This window comes from Neophocaena asiaeorientalis, unplaced genomic scaffold, assembly GCF_003031525.2.
Source record: "Neophocaena asiaeorientalis asiaeorientalis breed wild unplaced genomic scaffold, Neophocaena_asiaeorientalis_V1.1 scaffold1217, whole genome shotgun sequence".
In the NCBI taxonomy this organism is placed as follows: domain Eukaryota; kingdom Metazoa; phylum Chordata; class Mammalia; order Artiodactyla; family Phocoenidae; genus Neophocaena; species Neophocaena asiaeorientalis.
This window is the reverse complement of record NW_020172265.1, coordinates 168,870-185,754: the sequence shown is the minus strand read 5'-3', so window position 1 is coordinate 185,754 and position 16,885 is coordinate 168,870. Positions and strand designations below refer to the sequence as shown.

General features: G+C 37.6%; 1 protein-coding gene across 1 annotated transcript in view; it reads left to right on the top strand.

The window, feature by feature from the left end:
* Window positions 1-16,885, top strand: part of WDR7 (WD repeat domain 7) — a gene marked incomplete at its 3' end in the record, with an annotated part of 264,187 nt that overhangs the window by 89,688 nt on the left and 157,614 nt on the right. Inside the window, exons 15-16 of the mRNA XM_024761840.1 lie at window positions 14,109-14,878; window positions 16,195-16,283. Coding sequence (XP_024617608.1) covers window positions 14,109-14,878; window positions 16,195-16,283 — 859 coding nt within the window. The remainder of the gene's footprint in view (window positions 1-14,108; window positions 14,879-16,194; window positions 16,284-16,885) is intronic.

Below are 16,885 nucleotides of genomic sequence, written 5' to 3'. Positions count from 1 at the left end.
TTATTAATGTATTTGTTAATGAAAACACATGACAGGAAGTGAAATAACGTCAAATCTGATGAGTATATTGTAATTCATACCTAATCATAAAATCCTTTTCTATCCAAAATCAAATATTTAGAATAAGTATATTGTCTAATTCCATCTTAAAAATGGATTCTCTGAGAGAGCTCATCTCGCTGTGTTTTCCTAATCGTTAGCATTCAGTAACAGCAGTATGGCAGCAGAGGGCGCCAAATATCCATTTCAGTCTTAGACATTATCTTGATAGTTACACTTTCTGTGTTTCCCTCTCCACTCTCCCCTGCCTCCTTCTCTTCCTTATTCCCTCCCTTCCTTCCTTTTTCCTAATACTTAAAATCATTAACATTAAAACCATACTTTCTTTTTTAATAGCAGATGGTGGGATTTTTTCCCCCTTAGCTAATTTTAGAATGTTTTAGAAGTACATTAAGACATCAGTGTGTTTTTATTTGTAGAAATTTAACATTATGCGTCAGAATTTCAGAAGTTCTTTTAAAGATTCTTATTCAATAAAATATCCTATCCATAATCAAGAGTAAAATTATTTTTCTTACCACTATATTTGTAGGTAATAAACTAGTTCTTCACACTGTACTTAGGAAATTAAAAAATATTTAGAACATGCATTATAAATGATATCTACCTAATTATTTTATAAAATATTATTTAATATTTTTCAATACATATTTTTTCTTGTATTCTGTTTTAGAACTCAGTATTGATATTTATAGAAGTGTGTGTATGTGTGTGTGTGTGTGTGTGTGTGTGTGTTAGATATGTAACATTTCCGAGTCTTATTATTAGTATCCTTGATCTCTGGTTTCAAAGTGGATTCAGATTTTTAAAAAATCATCTACTTTTCTTCTTTACACTTTAGCATCAAAATCAGCCGATACTTAATGCTCACTTCATAAATCAACTTTAGGTAGAGATCTGAACTGTTTGGTGCGTCATAAATCAACTTTAGGTAGAGATCTGAACTGTTTGGTATAATTATAGGTTGGTCTCAAGGCTCTTTAAAGAAAAATAATAAATTATTTTACCAGGTAACCTTAAAAATAGTCCCCGAAACTATGGCATTAAAAAACAATTCAGAAATAAGTAAGGTTTTAAGTTGGGACCATTGAAGTGAATGGTGCAAGAGTAAAATTATTGCCTATGTTTTAAATATCTCTTAGTCATTGGATAAGATGAAATAAGGCTAAAATATTATTGTAACACTGGTTTTAGGGGACAAAGCTATCAGGTGTTTCAGCAGACATGGCTTAACCTAGCATATATTCAAATATTTAATAACAATAAATGCTATAGCAAAGCGATATCAACCTTTTCTCCTCTGCAGATTGTGTGATATCGCTTTGTTTCGTTTGTTACTGTTGCTGGAGGCTTCTGCCTATGCTGTGCATGTGTGTGCGTGTGCTGAAAAATACCCGTGCTTGAATAAGGATTAGTCTCATGATCATAGTTCTGTCACTTTGCTTGGGTTTTCACTTGAGACACAATTTTACCTGCTACTCTTTCTGTGATTGTCACAGGTTCACTTTCAGTGATGAGCAAGCAATCCAATAATTTTTTCCTCTTTTTGCATTTCTGTAATATTTTAAGTCAGGTTCCTTATTTAGTATCTGAAATGGCTAAATCTGTGTTTTCTTCTACACAGAAAACATAAGGTTAGAATAGGCTTAGTACTTGCAATGAAAATGTCAAATATATCTGTCTTATTAGCTTCTAAAGTGTGTGTATATGTGTTTTACATTTACCATTGAGTTTTACTAGCAAATTTGAGACCATTTCATTTGTATATACCTTATGATTTAGCTTTTCTGCTGGCCTTTTTCAAGTAAGTTTTTAAGTTATAGCCTTAAGTACATAGGCTTTATTTTCTCCCAAGCATATTGCATAAAATGGGTACTTCACAAATATTTATTGAATTTAATTTAATCTTTCTCCATGATAATGCAAAAATGAGTTTGTGAGCACACATTTCAGATGTCCTTTAATAAAGGTGGCAGAGCAAATATACTAACATTCCTGTTAAAGAATTTCCAGGATCAGATGGCCTGTCCTTGAAGTTGTTAGGAATATAAGATGATTTGAATGAGTTAGTTTGCTCTAGATGTGTGTATCTTATGATTAAGCCAAGAGACCCTTGGAGTTTGGTAGATGTTTCTGTTCATTTTCCTTTAGCTAATCTTAGTGTAACATACTAGATCCCACACATATCAGTGATCAACTCTGTCATCTTCATGTATGAAGCTAAAATGTTACTCTCACAACTTTGCTGGATATCTATATTTTGTGGTAATGAGACTTTATTATTGTGAAGTCAGTAAAATCCATTGTCAGGCATTACAGGTCATATGCAGGAGTTGGTGATGTTAGAAATTATAGTTGACCTACAGGACGTGGGGATGAGACATTTTCTCTCCTTTCCTTCAGTCTCCCTCTGTTCTCTTCTCATCTGCTTTCATTGTTGTATTCCTTCTTTCTTTCCTTTTCCCCTCTCTTTTCTGACTGTGGATTGCTATTAGATACATTTTTTGCCCCAGTGACACAATCAGTAGGACCAAGAGGCTGATAAGAGGAGTTGCACACAGTCACACCCAGATACCGTGGTACCAGACGCTAGATAACCTTTCAGTTGTCTGAGCACACAGGCTGTCTGCTGGCACACCTCCCAGAAAGAGGCGGGCACCTGGGGTGATCCTGGGGTGCTGAAAGGGGCACACTGTGGTTGACATCAGAGGAGGGAGCTTAAAAGCCAACCTTGTGTCCTCACTCTGGCCTTTTTTTCTTCAAGCTACTCTTGCTGCTTCAATAATTTCCTTATCAAACATGTCTAATTTTTTTACTCTTTGGTAGTAATGGTTTCTTTTTCTCCTAAAAAAATTTTGTAGGTTTTTACTGGAAAGACAGTATTTACTAAAGGACTGTGTTTACCTAATGTTGTTGCTATTATTCCCTCCGACCTAGTGTCACGTCTGTCTACCTAATATTTTACCCTTTGCTGTGACATAACCAACCCTAATGCCTAGCATAGTACTAGGTCATAGCAACAGATCAGTATTCCGCAGCTATCATTGTTAGTGATAATTTTTATATTAGTAGTGTATTAGATATAATGTATTTATTATAAATATATAATTTAATGTAGCATTCAGTCCAGTTAGTGTCGGCAGGTACAAAGCATTAAGCATAGTGTTTTTTGTTTTTTGTTTTAATAAATCTTTATTGGAGTCCAGTTGCTTCACAATACTATGTTAGTTTCTGTTGTACAACAAAGCGAATCAGCCACATGCATACATATGTCCCCATATCCCCTCCCTCTTGAGCCTACCTCCCATCCTCCCTATCCCACCCCTCTAGGTCATCGCAAAGCACCGACCTGATCTCCCTGTGCTATGCAGCTGCTTCCCACTAGCTATCTATTTTACATTTGGTAGTGTGTATACATCGATGCTACTCTCACTTCACCCCAGCTTCCCTCCCGCCCACGCCATGTCCTCGAGTCCATTCTCTATGTCTACATCTTTATTTCTGCCCTGCAACTAGGTTCGTCAGTACGTTTTTTTTTTTTGTTTTTTCTTTTAGATTCCATATATATGCGTTAACATATGGTATCTGTTTTTCTCTTTCTGTCTTCACTCTGTATGATAGACTCTAGGTCCATCCACCTCACTACAAATAACTCAATTTCGTTTCTTTTTATGGCTGAGTAATATTCCATTGTATACAGTGCCACATCTTCTTTATCCATTCATCTGTTGATGGATGTTTAGGTTGGTTCTGTGTCCTGGCTATTGTAAATAGAGCTGCAATGAACATTGTGGTACATGTCTCTTTTTGAATTATGGTTTTCTCTGGGTATATGGCCAGTAGTGGTATTGCTGGGTCATATGGTAGTTCTATTTTTAGTTTTTTAAGGAACCTCCATACTGTTTTCCAGAGTGGTTGTATCAATTTATATTCCCACCAACAGTGCAGGAGACTTCCCTTTTCATCACACCCTTTCCAGCATTTATTGTTTCTAGCTTTTTTCATAATGGCCATTCTGACCTGTGTGAGGTGATGCCTCATTGTAGTTTTGATTTGCATTTCTCTAATAATTAGTGACATTGAGCATCTTTTCATGTGCCTCTTGGCCATCTGTATGCCCTCCTTGTGAAATGTCTATTTAGGTCTTCTGCCCATTTTTTAACTGGATTGTTTGTTTTTTTGATATTGAGCTCCATGAGCTGTTTGTATACTTTGGAGATTAATCCTTTGTCTGTTGTTTCATTTACAAATATTTTCTCCCATTCTGAGGGTTGTCTCTTTGTCTTGTTAATGGTTTCTTTTGCTGTGCAAAAGCTTTTAAGTTTAATTAAGTTCCATTTTTTAATATTTGTTTTTATTTCCATTTCTCTAGCAGGTGGGTCAAAAAAGATCTTGCTGTGGTTTATGTCAAAGAGTGTTTTTCCTATGTTTTCCTCTAAGAGTGTTATAGTGTCTGGTCTTACATTTAAGTCTTTAATCCATTTGGAGTTTATTTTTGTGTATGGTGTTAGGCAATCTTCTAATTTCATTCTTTTACATGTAGCTGTCCAGTTTTCCCAGCACCACTTATTGAAGCGGCTGTCTTTTCTCCATTGTATGTTCTTGCTTCCTTTGTCATAGATTAGGTACCCATATGTGCGTGGGTTTATCTCTGGGCATTCTGTCCTCTACCATTGATCTATATTTCTGTTTCTGTGCCAGTACCATACTGTCTTGATTAGTAGTATAGTTTGTAGCTTTGTAGTATAGTTTGAAGTCAGGGAGCCTGATTCTTCCAGCTCCCTTTTTCTTTCTCAAGATTGCTTTGGCTATTCAGGGTCTTTTGTGTTTCCATATAAATTGTAAAATGTTTTGTTCTAATTCTGTGAAGAATGCCATTGGTAGTTTGATGGGGATTTCATTGAATCTGTAGATTGCTTTGGGTGGTATAGTCATTTTCACAATATTGATTCTTCCAATCCAAAAACATTGTATATTTCTACATCTGTTTATGTCATTTTTGATTTCTTTCATCAGTGTTTTATAGTTTTCTGAGTACAAGTCTGTTGCCTCCTTAGGTAGGTTTATTCTTAGGTATTTTATTCTTTTTTGTTGTGATGGTAAATGGGATTGTTTCCTTAATTTCTCTTTCTGATATTTCATTGTTAGTGTATAGGAATGCCAGAGATTTCTGTGCATTAATTTTGTATCCTGCAACCTTACCAAATTCATTGATTCATTCTAGTAGTTTTCTGGTAGCATCTTTAGGACTTTCTATGTATAGTATCATGTCATCTGCAAACAGTGACAGTTTTACTTCTTCTTTTCCAATTTGTATTCCTTTTATTTCTTTTTCTTCTCTGATTGCCATGGCTAGGACTTCCTAAACTATGTTGAATAAGAGTGGCGAGAGTAGACATCCTTGTCTTTTTCCTGATCTTAGTGGAAATGGTTTCAGTTTTTCACCATGGAGTTTGATGTTTGCTGTGGGTTTGTCATATATAGCCTTTATTTTGTTGAGGTAGGTTCTCTCTGTGCCCATTTTCTGGAGAGTTTTTATCGTAAATGGGTGTTGAATTTTGTCAAAAGCTTTTTCTGCATCTATTGAGATGATCATATGGTTTTTTCCCTTAATTTGTTAATGTGATATATCACATTGATTGATTTGTGTATATTGAAGAATCCTTGCATCCCTGGGTTAAATCCCACTTGATCGTGGTGTATGATCCTTTTAATGTGCTGTTTGATTCTGTTTGCTAGTATTTTGTTCAGGATTTTTGCATCTATGTTCATCAGTGATATTGGTCTATAATTTTCTTTTTTGTGTGATATCTTTTTCTAGTTTTGGTATTAGGGTGATGGTGACTTCACAGAATGAATTTGGGAATGTTTCTCCCTCTGCAGTTCTTTGGAAGAGCTTGAGAAGGATCGGTGTTAGCTATTCTCTATGTTTGATAGAATTCCCCTGTGAAGCCATCTGGTCCTGGACTTTTGTTTGTTGGAAGTTTTTCAATTATGGTTTAAATTTCATTACTTGTGATAGGTCTGTTTATATTTTCTAATTCTTCCTGGTTTAGTCTTGGAAAAATTGAACCTGTCCAAGAATTTGTCCATTTCTTCACGGTTGTCCATTTTATTGGCATATAGTTGTTTGTAGTAGTCTCATATAAACCTTTGTATTTCTTCAGTGTCAGTGGTGATTTTCTCCTTTTTCATTTCTAATTTTATTGATTTGCGTCCTCTCCCTTTTTTTCTTGATGAGTCTGGCTAAGCGTTTATCAATTTTGCTTATATTCTCAAAGAACCAGCTTTTACTTTTATTGATCTTTGCTATTGTTTTCTTCGTTTCTGTCTCATTTATTTCTGCTCTAATCTTTATGATTTCTTTCCTTCTACTGATTTTGGGTTTTCTTTGTTCTTCTTTATCAGGTTGTTATAAGTGTAGGATTAGATTGTTTATTTGAGATTTTTCTTGTTTCTTGAGGTGAGATTGAATTGCTATAAACTTCCCTCTTAGAACTGCTTTTGCTGTGTCCCATAGGTTTGGGGTCGTCTTCGTGTTTTTGTTGTCATTTGTTTCTATGTATTTTTTAATTCCTTCAGTGATCTCTTGGTTATTTAGTAGCTCACTGTTTACACTCCATGTATTTGTGTTTTTTACAGTTTTTTTTTCCTGTAATTGATTTCCAATCTAATAGTGTTGTGGTCAGAAAAGATGTTTGATGTGATTTCAGTTTTCTTAAATTTTCCAAGGCTTGATTTGTGACCCAAGATGTGATCTATCTTGGAGAATGATCTGTGTGCACTTGAAAAGAAAGTGTATTCTGCCACTTTTGGGTGGAATGTTCTATAAATATCAATTAAATCTATCTGGTCTATGGTGTCATGTAAAGCTTGTGTTTCCTTATATATTTTCTGTTTGGATGATCTGTCCATTGTTGTAAGTGGGGTGTTAAAGTCCCCTTCTATTATTGTGTTACTGTCGATGTCTCCTTTCATGGTTGTTAGCATTTGCTTTATGTATTGAGGTGCTCCTGTGTTGGGTGCATAAACATTTATAATTGTTATATCTTCTTCTTGGTTTGATCCTTTGAACACTATATGTAGTATCCCTCCTTATCTCTTGTAACAGTCTTTATTTTAAAGTCTATTTTATCTGATATGAATACTGCTACTCCAGCTTTCTTTTGATTTCCATTTGCATGGAATATCTTGTTCCAACCCTTCACTTTCAGTCTGTATGTGTCCTTAGGTCTGAAGTGGGTCTCTTGTAGACAGCACACATATGGGTCTTGTTTTTGTATCCATTGAGCCAGTCTGTGTCTTTTGGTTGGGGTATTTAATCCATTTACATTCAAGGTTATTATCAATATGTATGTTCCTATTACCATTTTCTTAATTGTTTTGGGTTTGCTTTTGTGGGTCTTTTTCTTCTCTTGTGTTTCCTGCCTAGAGAAATTTCTTTAGCATTTGTTGTAAAGCTGGTTTGATGGTGCTGAATTCTCCTTTTGCTTGTCTGGAAAGCTTTTGATTTTTCCATGAAATCTGAATGAGATCCTTGCCGGGTAGAGTAATCTTGGTTGTAGGTTTTTCTCTTTCATCGCTTTAAGTATATCCTGCCACTCCCTTCTGGTCTGCAGAGTTTCTGCTGAAAATAAGCTGATAACCTTATGAGAATTCCTTTGTATGTTATTTTTTGTTTTTCCCTTGCTACTTTTAATATTTTTTCTTTGAATTTAATTTTTGTTAGTTTGATTAATATGTGTCTTGGTGTGTTTTTCCTAGGGTTTATCCTGTATAGGACTCCCTGTGCTTCCTGGACTTGGGTGACTATTTCCTTTCCCATGTTAGGGAAGTTTTCCACTATAATCTCTTCAAATATTTTCTCAGTCCCTTTCGTTTTCTCTTCTTCTTCTGGGACCCCTGTAATTTGAATGTTGGTGCATTTAGTGTTGTCCCAGAGGTCTCCGAGATTGTCTTCAATTCTTTTCATTCTTTTTTCTTTATTCTGCTCCTCGGCAGTTATTTCCACCATTTTGTCTTCCAGCTCACTTATTCGTTCTTCTGCCTCAGTTATTCTGTTATTGATTCCTTCTAGTGTAGTTTTCATTTCAGTTATTGTGTTGTTCATCTCTATTTGTTTGTTCTTTAGTTCTTCTAGATCCTTGTTAAACATTTCTTGTATTTTCTCAGTCCCTGCCTCCACTCTATTTCTGAGATTCTGGATCATTTTTACTGTCATTACTCTGAATTCTTTTTCAGGTAGATTGCCTATTTCCTCTTCATTTATTTGGTCTTGTAGGTTTTTACCTTGCTCCTTCATCTGTGATGTATTTTTTTGCCGTCTCATTGTTTTTTTAATTTTTTTTACTGAGTGGGATTGTGTTCCTGTCTTACTCGTTGTTTGGCCTGAGGTTTCCAACACTGGAGTTTGTAGGCTGTTGGGTAGAGCTGGGTCTTGGTGCTGAGATGATGACCTCCATGAGATCTCACTCCAATGAATATTCCCTGTGGTCTGAGGTTCTCTGTTAGTCCAGTGGTTCGGACTTGGAGCTCCCACCGCAGGAGCTTTGGCCTGACCCTCAGGTGGTGAACCAAGATCCCGCAGGCCATGTGGGGTGGCAAAAAGAAAAAAAAAAAAAGAACAGTAACAAAGTAAAAAATAAAATTAGTCTATGAAACTAACAGATATGTTAGAAAGAATATAAAAATAAAAATGTATACGAATCAACAACCAGAAGGTACATTGGTGCCACAATAGTAAAAAAGAGGAGAGAAATGAAAAAAAAAAAGGAAAAACAAAGTTTTTTTATAAACAAGAGGGGAAGGCTTCCTTGGTGGCACAGTGGTTGAGAGTCCGCCTGCCGATGCAGGGGACACGGGTTCGTGCCCTGGTCCGGGAAGATCCCACATGCCGTGGAGCGGCTGGGCCCGTGAGCCATGGCCACTGAGCCTGTGCATCCGGAGCCTGTGCTCCGCAACGGGAGAGGCCACAACAGTGAGAGGCCCATGTACCGCAAAAAAAAAAAAAAGACGGGGGGAAACGCCTTGGCTGTGGAGGGCGGGGCATAAGCAAGGGTGAGGTTTGGTGGTGGGCGGGGCCTATGCTCAGGAGCCACAGGGCTGGAAAAGACCCTGGGGGCTGTTGGGGGTGGGTCTTAGGCTCAAGGAACAGAGGGGGCCCAGGTGTGCCCCCCACCCCTGGTCTCAGGGCGTGGGAGGAGCTCACCTGGGAGACCACTAGGCTTCCTGGGCTGGAGTGGGAAGGGCAAATGCCCTCCACTCCTCTCCCACTCCTCCCGGAGGGCCCCTCTCCCTGCCTCTGCTGATCTCTCTTGCCTACCTCCTGTGCCCCAAAGGACCCACACGGCCTGGGTGGGGCCTTGGAGGGCAGGGGACCAGCCTGGGAGCTCAGCAGGCTCCCTGTGCCTAGGTGTGTGGCGCAAACACCCTCTGCTCCTCTCCCACTCCTCCTGAGGGCCCCTCCCGCCTGCCTCTCCTGATTTCCCCAGCCTCAGGGGCGCCAATCCTGTCTGGTCTCTCCTTCTCCTCCCCATTCAGTCCCACATTTCCTACCAGTTCACTTGGGGGTTCCTCCCACCTCCTTGGGCGTCAGAGTTCTCCACCAGCGGCCGGCAGGCGCCCTAGTTGTGGAGAGATGCTAACTTGGCGTATTCCCACACTGCCATCTTCTAAACATAGTGTTTGACATTACACATTTAGTGTTTGAAAAAGGAAATACTAAGCATGGTGGTGTGAGAAATAAAACATTAGCGTATGCGTCCTTCAACCCATCCCATCTACATTTTCAGTACTATTGCATACTTTTATCTTCCCTCATCTGGATGGCTTCTGTTTCCTCCAGGTTTATATTCATAATCCTGATCTTGCTTCTTTTCAGCCAATATTGCTGGTGGATAAATAGTTATAAAATTAAATTTGATCATGTTACTCCCCTTATTAAAGCCGTTAGATAGGAGCTCTCATACTTTACTGTATTAAGCCATCTAGAGTTTCATTAGGCGGATTCTGATCCATTCCAAGAGACATTGATTCAGGTCTGATACCAGGCCCAGGAACCCGTACTTTAACAAGCATCCCTGGTGTTCTGAGAGAAGCACTGTTTTAATGGCTCCTAAGCCTGCAAGAGAAAGTTCAAAAGCCTTAGTGTGGACATCTGTGCTCTCAGTGAACCATGCCTTGCATTCTTTCTCTTGGTCATCAACATCAACACCCATCCTGTGATGTTTCCTGCCTTTATCCTTTTTCACATCCTGCTATCTTTCTGCCCTTTCATACCTCAAGTTATCCCTTTGGTGAGGTTCTCCCTGATCACCCAAGATGGAGTTGGTACTTTCTCTGTTGTGTTTCTTTTTGTTTTTTGGCTGCATCAGGTCTTCGTTGCCGTGCACAGGCTTTCTCTTGTTGCAGTGAGCAAGGGCTACTCTTCGTTGTGGTGTGCAGGCTTTTCATTGCGGTGGCTTCTCTTGTTGCAGAGCACAGGCTCTAGGTGTGTGGGCTTCAGTAGTTGTGGCGTGCAGGCTCAGTAGTTGTGGCACATGGGCTTAGTTGCTCCGCGGCATGAGGGATCTTCCCAGACCAGGGCTCGAGCCTGTGTCCCCTGCATTGGCAGGCGGATTCTTAACCACTGAGCTACCAGGGAAGTCCCTTTTTGTTGTGTTTCTTATTGTACCTTCCAACTGCCCTTTATTTGTAGCACCATTCATCCTACATAGTAATTTCATTATTCATTAGTTTTGAGTTGCATGACTAGAAAATCGTCTTATTTATCTTTGTATCCTTAGTGCCTTGCACAAACATAGGTAAATGTGGAATGAATGAGTTAAACAGAGGAATGAAATTCAGAAAGTCTTGATTTTTTTTTTTACTTCATATTTTGTGTAGTGTAAATTGATCTGTACTGCTTATGCACCTTAGGTTCTTAAGCTATAGTGTGGAAATAATATTTATTTTCTACCTTCCTTTAAACACCATTTATTCAATTCAGAGCAGAGGTTTATACAAAGGAAGCAGAATTAGTGGTAATTCTGGAAATAATTTTTGAAAGAGCAGCCACTTGAGACACTTCTTGAAGGTTGAATAGAAGTATGACTTGAGTGGCAGCAGTGAGAATGAGAAAGGAGCATGATCCTGGCATAAGAGATGCAAAGGTACGGATGTCTGCAACTGCATGGTTCTGGAAGGCACAAGTGGTTTAATTTGGTTTCAGTAGAAGATGCAGGGTTGTGGTTAGACATGGAATTGGGGGAGTCGGCAGCAGTCTATTTTGGAGGCTGTTTTGTGCTTTGCAAAGAAGTCTTTGCAAAGATTTTATCCTTGGGTTATAAAATGCTGTTGAAGCCTCTTAAGCTGGAAAGGAACATAGTCACATGGGAGGAGGACTGAGACAGAAGATAGACCATTTAAAGGGACTTAGTGTAATTTTACGAGTGAAGAGTTGATTAGCCACTTAAAATAATTTTATGAAGATTTTTATGTTCTTTGTTCATTCTGCCAGGTACTCTGATACGCATGGGGTTACACAAGATGAGTAAGGTATAGTTCCTGTAGAGTACAGGAAAATGTAAATACATAAAAGAACTAATTATATAAATATAGCCAAGGCTCACAGGTTTGTGATATATAGTATAGAAAATGTTATGGGAACTGGGTTCATTGTGGGCTAACTTTCCCGGGAGAATTAGGGTCTTGATGGAAGAGAAGGGGTTGGAGTAGAGCAAAGAAGAATATTTTGGGTAAAGAAATAAATAAAGGGATTGATGTGTGAGAGAGTGTGGTTATGGTGCTAGAGCCTGTTTGTTATAGCTGGAAAATATCTGGTATCAAATTGTAATGGGCCTTGAATGTTGTGCTGAAGGATTTTGCATTTTATCCTAGAGCATTATTTTCTAATTATGAAAATAATACATATTGATTCTATACAGTTTAAGAAATATATGGAAATATGAAGAAAATGTAAATCTGATATGACGCCATCACAAAAAGTGGTTGCTATGAACATTTTCATGTATTTCTTTCCAGTGTTTGTCACTGTGCTCAAATGCATACTTGGGCACTAAATAGATGAAATCAGAATTATACTCTGTTGTATAGCGTGCGTGTGCGTGTGCGTGTGTGTGTGCGTATGTGCACATGTGTAATCTTATCTCACTTAGAATTGGAACGTGGGCATTTTGCCATGTGGTTAGATGTGCCCAGGAAGCACGATTTATAGTGATTACAATATTTATTACATAGTTATGCTTATTTATTTCTTTATTGTTGGATTATTTAGGTTGTTTTCAATCTAAAATAATGGACACTGTTTCACTGAACGTCTTTGTATTTCTGACTATTTAGGATAGGGTTCTAGAAATAAATGTACTGGATCAAACAATCTTAAGGGCCCATGCTGTATTTTGCCAAATTGCTCTTCCAAAAGGCTCTATTTAAATTCATGCCTGCAGTGTGTGGGTCTGACTTTCATTGTACTCCTGGCTAAGTATTTTTTGTGTGTTTCCTGTTTGCTCATTTTATAAGTGGTATCTTGTGGTTATTTAATTGTTATTCCTCGACAATTCATTTGAGTAGGTTTTCCCTTATATTCCTTGACTATTTGTCTCTTTTACTGTGAATTGCCCTTGACCTTTATGGTATTTTCCCGTTTTCTTTTATTTTGGTATTACTATTTTTTATATAGATTATAACTTCATTAGTCCTATTTCTGGCACATTTTTCTTCCTATTTCTTACTTGCCTTAACTTTTTATAGTAGTGAATTTTAAATTTAAGTGTGTTTGGCAAGTCCTTCCTCATCTTGAGATCTAGTCACCTATACTTTGACTTAGTTTTGATTTTGTATTTTCCATTTCTCTTAATAACCCATGATAATGGCAGTGTTTGGCAGAAGAGTGACATAATTAGATTTGTTCTTCAGAAAGCAGTCTTGTGGCCTGTGAAGGCTGGATGGGAGTAAGGAGAGACATGGGGCAGTGACGTCTGTTTAGAGGAGAGGAGATAAGGGTCTGAACATAGTGATGGTGGGGATAGATTAGAAGAATGATTCTCAACCAATGATTTGGGAGATGCAGCAGGTTTAGTGGGAGGGTGGAGATTAGGACAGATTAAGTACAGGGTTCTATGGGACATCCAGATACAAGCAGTGGGAATTGTGGGATTGAAACTCTTTCAGGAGCTGGTCTGGCTGGTGATGGAGATTAGGGAGCCACCTGCATATAGGTGATAGTTCTAATATGGGAGAAAGAATGAGTTTTCAGGGCAGCTGACTGAGAAGGGTGGTCAGAACTAGAAGGCTCATTAAGAAGGTGTTCTCTGGGAAGCTCTTTTTATACTTTCTCTCTCTTTCTGTCTCTCTTAGCAAAATCAACAATGTCAGAGATTATGGATATGGTCAGAGATACTGCAAAGAGATTAACGAGGAGAGGGACTGAAAAGTTTCCACTGGATTAGTCTACTACTTTCCTTAAATGTGGCTAAAAGGGGCAGTAGACTGGGAAAGAAATAGAAGAAGGAACATGGTCAAAGGATAACACTTTTAAAGACTCTAAGTAGACTTGAACATGTTCTCTATTGAGGGAAAAGAATTTATGGAGAGGGAGAGATTGAAGGTAAAGTAAAAAAGGAGGAATTTGGTGGTGCAGCAACTTAAAAGGATGAGTAGCTGTGATGAACGCATTATTCTTTCAGGTGGAACAGGTAGTATTACATTCCCAGAGATAGAATTTGCATATAAGTTATTGAAACAATTTTTAATCTGTTCTATGAGTAAAAAGACTCCCTGCTTCAATAATTAACTTTCATTTTCTTTTTTTTTAAAGATTAATTGACAGTCTTATAATTGTTTCAGCGTAAAGTTCTTCTACTTGTTTAAGTTCATATCTTTTACATGCTGCTGATTGGCAGAGTTAGTGTGTTACTTTTAATGATACAGGTACCTAAAAAGACAGCTTAATAAGCATTTAAATCCCTTTGATTATTTATTGTTCATTAATGAATGCATGAAATTAAATACTTTGAATTATAGCCATCTTTTTAAAATATTTGTTGCAGGGAAATTTACCTAAATATTCTCATAACTCCCTGATGGTTCAAGCAATAAAGACAAACCTAACAGATCCGGACATACATGTGCTTTTCTTTGATGTGGAAGCGTTGATTATTCAACTCCTGACTGAAGAAGCCTCTAGGCCGAATACTGCGCTTATTTCCCCAGAGAATCTGCAAAAAGCATCTGGCGGTTCAGACAAAGGGGGCTCTTTTCTAACTGGAAAACGAGCAGCAGTTCTCTTCCAACAAGTGAAAGAAACTATCAAAGAGAACATAAAGGAACATCTCCTTGATGATGAAGAGGAGGATGAGGAGATAATGAGACAGAGGCGGGAAGAAAGTGATCCCGAATATCGGGCCAGCAAATCTAAGCCACTGACCCTGTTAGAATATAATCTGACTATGGACACAGCAAAATTGTTCATGTCCTGCCTTCATGCCTGGGGTTTGAATGATGTTCTGGATGAAGTCTGTCTTGATCGCCTTGGAATGCTGAAACCCCACTGCACAGTATCGTTCGGCCTCTTATCGAGAGGGGGTCATATGTCACTGATGCTTCCTGGTTATAATCAGGCTGCTTGTAAACTATCACATGGGAAAGCAGAAGTAGGAAGGAAGCTGCTGGCGACGGAGGGAGTAGGAAAGGGAACTTACGGAGTGTCCCGGGCCGTCACCACACAACATCTCCTGTCTATCATATCTTTGGCAAATACCTTAATGAGTATGACCAATGCAACTTTTATTGGTGATCATATGAAGAAGGGCCCTACCAGGTGTGACCATGATAGTTTGATTTTATTCTTATGTTTCAAAAAAAAAAGAAACCTGTTTTATTTTTGTCACTTCTTATTACCTTTTTTTGGGGGGTGGGGCGCTCTACACACCTTGACATTTTTGTGTCATCTCAGTGTTTCCCCTTTAAATTTTAAATACAACATGCATGACAAAATATAATCAAATTGTACAGTTTTATCTATACTCAGACATACTTAGTAGCTATTTAAAAAAACTTAGAATGAGGGAGTAGGTCAGAGTTTAGCTTTAACAAATTATAGACTAGCTCTTCAGTAAATATAATCTTAGATTGTATCTGTTTACAGTTTGCACTGACATTTAATTCAAATTGTATATTTGGTTAGAATGTGTGACCCACGGTGATGAATGGTAAGTGTTCAGTGGCTGGCTTCAGCATTTTGTGAGAAGTATAGTCAGAGTTTCTCTGGGAAAAGAGGAAACAACTTTTTAAAGTGCAGGAGGGTATTCTTGTAATATTTCTACATACTTAACCTGAGTTGCTATTTCTCATTTTCCAGAAGTCATGAAGACAACTTTTTAAACTCTGGTTTTATTATACTTTATTGACAGCCGACCACATTTAGGATTTTTTAAAATCTAGCATACTAAAGTAGCACTTACCTAGTGTCTGGCTCTGTTGTAAGCACTTTACAGATGTTATCTCCTTAATGCCCTTACCCCTATAAGGTAGGTACTTTTATTATTCTTTTGCTACAGATGATAGAGCTGAGACACAGAGAGGTGAAGTAACTTGCCCAGGGTCACACAAGTAGTAAAATGGTAGGGCTGGAATTCAAAAGGAGGCAGTCTGCCTGTGGAGTGGAAGATTTCTTAATGCCTTATTACCCTTTTCAGATTGTAGGGCTGAATTTTTTGAAACTCAGTATATTGTTCCAAAAGTTCATTTGGACCAATGATGTGGGGTGGGCTGAAATATCAGCATGCTAATACTGAAGAATGAAGGGTTAATTATGATATTTATCTGTCAGTGGTAGTAGATTAAAGTGTTCATAAATATTTCTTAAACTAGTTTAAAGCATAAACCGCAGATGTAAAATTTTTACTTGCTATTTGTTAATCATTTAATTTTCTGTATTAAAATCTGAAATGGAAAATGTTAATAGGTACAAAACAAAAAAATCCCTATCTTTTTGGAACAGCAAATTGAAAATGTTCTGTTATGTGTTTCTTTTGCAATTCATTTGGAACTAGAAAGCTTAATATTTTAAATGGCTCTGGAATTATGAAACTATGAATGTGTATATATACATGTATTTTCTTCTTCTTTTTAAAGGCCACCTAGACCAGGCACCCCAGACCTTTCTAAGGCAAGGGGTTCTCCTCCAACTTCCAGTAATATTGTGCAAGGACAGATTAAACAAGGTAAAATTAAATCTTATTAAGTAATTGACCTGACATTTCAGCTCTAGAAACTGAGGAGGCATAGCTAATGTATAATCATAACATTTTGTTTGTCTCAGATTGTTAAATAGAGAAAAGTTGTTATATTCCAGATGTAAATATGGATAATTAAGATGTTAGTTAAAAATAAATCAGATTTATTTAGAAATTGATAAATGAGCGCATTTCACATAATTTTATTGTACTGTCTTTGGCCTAATTTTTATGCATTAGGGGCACCTTAACTTGACAACGCTAGTGCCTTAATGTGTGTATCTTGAGTCTATAAGGTATGTCTATTTTTTAAACTACATTTAGAAATGTTTAAGTTCATATTTCCATACTATAGCTATTCTTGTGTCGTTTGCCAGTAGTTCATGCATTGTAATCCACAGTGGAAATAGTTTCTTTTTATTTAGTCATTATATACTTTAACTTTTTGTTCATAGCTTTTGTTTTGTTAGGGGATAGAAGAAAGATTGAGTTTTTCTTCCTTTATTTTCTTTTACACTCATTTTAGGACTTGACAAGAGAGTTCAGGGGGGAGTCACTTCTGCTTAGAGAGCTTTCCTTTAGGCTAAGTT